The sequence below is a fragment of the Pteropus alecto genome, unplaced genomic scaffold, assembly GCF_000325575.1.
Source record: "Pteropus alecto unplaced genomic scaffold, ASM32557v1 scaffold7, whole genome shotgun sequence".
Taxonomy (NCBI): Eukaryota; Metazoa; Chordata; class Mammalia; order Chiroptera; family Pteropodidae; genus Pteropus; species Pteropus alecto.
Genome location: NW_006494614.1, coordinates 59,059,256 through 59,064,709, shown reverse-complemented (window position 1 = coordinate 59,064,709; position 5,454 = coordinate 59,059,256). Strand labels below are relative to the sequence as shown.

General features: G+C 41.0%; 1 protein-coding gene across 1 annotated transcript; it reads right to left on the bottom strand.

The window, feature by feature from the left end:
- Window positions 1-940: 940 nt before the first annotated feature.
- HSBP1 (heat shock factor binding protein 1) lies at window positions 941-5,454 on the bottom strand. The gene is made up of 4 exons (XM_006926711.3): window positions 5,298-5,454; window positions 4,608-4,674; window positions 3,724-3,844; window positions 941-2,524 (listed from the first exon to the last, which is right to left on the bottom strand). The coding sequence occupies exons 1-3, from the start codon at window positions 5,340-5,342 to the stop codon at window positions 3,726-3,728; spliced, it is 231 nt and encodes a 76-aa protein (XP_006926773.1). The 5' UTR covers window positions 5,343-5,454; the 3' UTR covers window positions 941-2,524; window positions 3,724-3,725.

Sequence of the window (5,454 nt, the reverse complement as noted above, 5' to 3'; positions counted from 1 at the left end):
AACCAAGGGTTGCCTCGCCTAAAATAAATAAATAAAATACAATAGAATAATAAATAGAAAGGGGCATTGCCAATTCACACAAACCCAGGCCACGGCTCGAAGCCTTCATGCAGTGGGTTTCACCAAGCAGAGGCTACAGGACAAGCAGGGTGTATGCAACCCTGGGGGTAAGTAGCTGTTTCTCTGGGGATTGTGCCAGAAAGGTTGAGACTGGCTGGGAGGCAGTGGCCGTGAGTGTGTGTGAGTGTGCGTGAGTGTGCGGGGGGGGGGGTGAGTGAATTTAGGCATCCGCAAAGCTAAAGCTTTGCCTGGAGGCTCAGAGTTTTAAAAGGATAAGTGAGTACTGGCAATGCAGGCCTCCTTTATAAACTGAACTCAAAGCTATTATTGGATTACTTTAACTGGTACCTACCTCCCTATGAGTATGGTATTTTACACCACACTAGTTCAATGAAATGTTAATTAGGTGCTAAGTATTAAAAAGATCCTTGGCCAAATAACTTGGAAACTGGCAGGTGACAAAGTGAAATCACATTTCTCGGCTCTGGGACCTGAGAGACTTAGATATGCTAATTTGCATTGTGAATTTTTATGAAGTGGATCTAGTACAAGGCAAGTTTTCTAAACCCAAGTGACCATGAACCTTTCTTTTCTGGAGCTTTTCCGGGACAAGTGTCCCAGGGAACACACTTGGAAAAGGTTTCTGTCTCGAAGACATAAAACATCAGCTCTCCAGCATCTGTCAGGGTCCACCAACCCTACAGTCACTGAGGCTTCTTGCAACACAATCTCCACCCACACTTCCCATTCCCATTTTGCCTTTGGTTATTTGTACTTAATCCTTCCAGAGGTTTTGGCCCATAATCTAATATGGTGTGTGCATTTAATCAGAAAACAGAGAAAACCAAACGAATCATTTTTGACACAAAAGAGGCTTCAATAGCAGGATTTCAGGCACCTTTATTCATGGCAGATAGTTTTGGCCAGGGAAGCCTGCCTCGGGAATCTTTCCAGCACTCAAGGAAGCCAACTCCTAAGACTCCGACTAACCTTCCAACAGCAACTGGCCGTATCAGTTCCAGTTGCCATATACTAGGCTTGAAAACTTCCTGCTCACAGGTCTCAGCTGGTTCGTTAGAGTCCAGCAGGCCTCGGGCTTTCAGGGCGAAACCTTGCAGAACGACCTGCTCATCAAAGGAGTTCCGCAGCTGGGTAATAATAATGGTTAAATCACTTTATCACAGAATAAATTTTCTCCTTTGTGATCCCCATATAATTTATAAATAGGACAAATAATTTCTTAATATCATTATATATTTGCAATACAATCAAGACTGGTGATATAGCAAACCAACCAACCACTCCGTGTTAAGGGTTTTCCTCTCTGAAGCGCAATGCCGTTCCTCAACTTTTCTATTTTTTTCTGTACAAAATCACTTTGTGGTGACAGTCGCATGGATCTCCTTCACAGTCAATACTGGACTCTAGGCTTAGCACTCCTGACATTACATTCTTGAGTGGCAAGAGTTATTATCCCTGTCTTCTATAATCAATAATTACTCTGCAAGATTTCAGGGAAGAAATAGTTTAAAGAAACTGCATTTCTTAAAATTGAGCCTACTACGGGTCATTTATTATGTTTTAACAAAGCAACTGGCACAGTCTTAATATGGCCTTTTTTCCCTTTTCTGTTTATTTTCCCATTCAGTAGCTCAAAGAAAAGATGGAACAATTGAGTTTTAAAATCCTGCCAGATTTTCTATGGTAACTATTGCAGATGAACAACGTCAGGTTCTACGGAAGTATTCAAATCTCATGCAAAACTCTAACTAATGAATGCCTCATTACGTTAGGCAATTCTGTAATTTTCCGAATTTAAAAATTCTCACACTAAAGTGGCAGTGGTTACTCTTCACTACTTTAGCATCTGACTTCAGGGATTTAGACATAAAATTATGACTCATGTCTGAGTTCTGGCAACATAGTAGTACCAGGCATTTCTAAATAAACAATTTGTAAATGTTTTTAACCATTTGAAAAGTACCACCAACACACTATTGGTGTTGTTAGCTCAACAGTCACTCTGTGTTGAGAATTAAAGAACCTTAAACTCTGTAAATGTCTTACTTCACAAAGTCTAATTGTAACAGAAGGATCTACTACATGTCTAATAGAAACAAATTACACAGCAACTTTTATCAAACATCCATCACTACAAAAGGAATGATAGGAAAAAAATGATTTCACAAAAATACACTAAAAATTTTGACAATTTTATGCAGGAACCACCAAAGTTATAGTGTTTGATATTTAATAGCACAACTGACCAAGGTCCAAGAGAAGTTATCACGTTCAAGAAACTGGGGGTAGTCACTCTATAAACTAACTATATAATATGTGATAAGAAGAATGCAAACTTTATAATATAAAACCTGTCTACACATAGTAGTTAGTTGCAAAAAGCCATTCGGTCTTCTCTTGGCTTGTAAAAACAATGTTCCAGATTTCAGTGTAAATTAGCAACCTATTGAAAAAGGAAAAACCATTAACATGTTATTTATTAAATAAGGACAAAAATGATACACAGAATTATCAACTAAGAAATCCTTTCAGAATCCTCTACTGAACTAAATTTATTTTTATTGCATAATATTCTAGCAAAAATACAATAGATTTAATTGGGAATCTTTATTGAAAAAACTTCCAAATCTATTTCCTACTTCTACTCCTTTCTTCGTATCATCCCTGTCACTTGTAAATATTCAACCCTCAAGAGGTTATTCGCATTCATTCAATGGGATTTTTGACTGTCATATAATGAGACCTAGAGAAGCTTCTAAGACTGAAAGGACATTTTCCAAATTACCTCTATGTAGGAATAAAGATGACAACCCACACAAAACAATTATGTGATTTACTCATACAGAGAATCAACCCAATGTATTGTTAAGAAAATAGCAAATATAAGTCCTTTACCTCCTAAGACTCTATTTTCTTATACTTTAACACAAACTGTATTTCAGTTATTTATAATTTGGTCCAGCCAGGATATACTCAGAAAATATAAAAGGAAGTTTTATCTTTTACTGTTATGTTCTGCTTGATACTCTAGTTATCTAAAAATCCTCAGTAAACTTTATTTTTATAGGGAATTAAAATGCTAAAAATGGGAGAAAGGGGAGTTTAAAAATTAGTTTTTGGTTGCAGTGTGGTAACCACTATTCTCATGAAAAAGATTATAATGAAGAACCCACTATGGTGAGCATAAGGCAGCCAACTGCGCAGCTATCTTGCTATGTAGGTATTTTTTATTATTAGTCTTTCCTCTGATATCTGAAACTACACAGTGGAAATTTAAATCAATTCTAAGGTGAAAGCTTAATGTGGCCATAATTTAGTTCACTAAGTCATAACCAGTTATTATCCTGGCATTTATCTAATACAGAAAGTGTTCCCAAAAGAATCTTTAGAATTTAAGGCATTTATGAAGGTGGAAATGTGGGTGCTTATCGTAAAGGAAAAAAAAAAAAGCAGTGAAAAATCTGCCAGTCATAAGAATTTGCAAGCCAACAAAACACATTTGTTTTTAGCTATAATGATATAAACTCAGTTGTAACCTAATGTTAACCAATGGGGATATACGTCTAATGAATAAAAACTGGGAAAATGACTATATCAAAATTATACTGACACACACCATATTTATATTGTCTTTTTCCTCACCTTCAACTCTTTTGTGTAGCAGGTATCTTGTTTTCACCTTCCAGTTCTTCCACCCCAGCCTGTGTCATGAGGTCTGCAATGTTTTTTTCCAGGTCATCAATGCGACTACTCATATCATCAAGTGGTGAAGTTAAAGATGACACACACCACCATCTCCCGTTTCTATCCTTTACCTCCAGGGCCCTGTAGACTACCGCCTTGAACACAACTGTCTTCATGAAACTGGTTTCCCAGTTTCCTTTGGATACTGTTATAGTCATGTGTCCTATAACGACATTTCAGCCAACAATGGACCACATACAGGACGGTGGTATACCATATAGCCTAGATGTATACAGTAGGCCATACCACCTAGGTTTGTCTGAAATGCACTCTAAGATGTTTGCACAATCATAAAATCACCTACACATGTCTCAGAATGTATCCCGTTGTTAAGCAGAGTATGTCTGTAATCTGGTGGTTACGAATACAGGAATCTGGGGCAAGGAACAAATTCCAGCCCCACTAGCGATGAGATCTGGGCAAGTTCTTTTTTTTTTTTTTCACTTTTCTAGCCTTCCGTTTCTTCATCTGCTAAATAAAGGTAACACTATCATCTCTTCATCAGGTTATGGAGATATACACATAAAATGTTCAGATCACATGTCAATCATATTATACATTATTATTGGTAACTGTAAGTTCCTTGCCACTGGGGACCTAGTTGAGCTGTATCCCCAGCTCTCTCTGCACAGCACTTGTCAAGAAGAGTACATTCAAACTCAGTAAAAAATCTGGTAAATGACTGGCTGAAGTTGGCCCGCACACTACCCGTTTATCGACACCACTGCGGGAAAATAGAATCCCAAGAACCCGAAGAGGCTGACTATAAATACAAAGGATATTTCTTCCAATGATCTGGTCGGACATGGTCTGAAATTTATCTTGCATCTGTTGCAGGAGTGTCTGCACCTATGAAACAAAACAAACAAACAAAACACCCAACGCGTACCCTGAGACACCTTCATGGGATGAGGATAGCAGCCCTGGTCTCAGAGGGAGACTAACATCCTGAGTTCCAGCCCCATTTCGGCCTCTTGGCGGCTTCGTGGCCTTCAGCAAGGCATTTCTCTCCCCGGGTTTCAATTTCCCCATCGGTCAAATTAGACGGATGGGTTGGTGAAGCCGCTCCCCGTATGGCCCCGCTGCCATTCGAAATTCGTTAGGTGTTTTAGTAGTTTTTGACGGCTGGGAGTCATCGGAGTGTGAGGGAGGAGCTGAAGGGTGGAGTGTGTGGAGAGCTGATGGGTGTGGGACTGGAAGCTGGTGGGGACCAGGCGGTCACCCGAGGGGCGCAGTCCTAGAACAGGTGAACGGGGATTAGAGGGTTTTCGGGCCTGGGAGAGTCAGTAGGCCCAGGGACCTACACCCAGCGGTCCAGTGAGTCAAGTTGGCCGCAGGCCTCCGCAGGCGAAGCCTCTAGGAACACGGATTCCAGAGACCGGGCCCGACGCGGAGAAAGTGCCTGGATCCGCGGGCCTTGCCATCGCCGCCCGGGGATGCCGCGGCCTCGGGCTCGCACAGTCGTCCCTTACCACCGAGGTGAGATCCTGCACGGTCTTGGGGTCAGTCTCGGCCATCTCCCCGGTTCCCAGCTTGGCGGTGAAGTCTCAGACCGTCACCGACACTTCCGTTTCTCCGCGCAGACGCCCCTAGCGACTCCTTCTCGCGACGACAGAGGCGGGGCGTGCG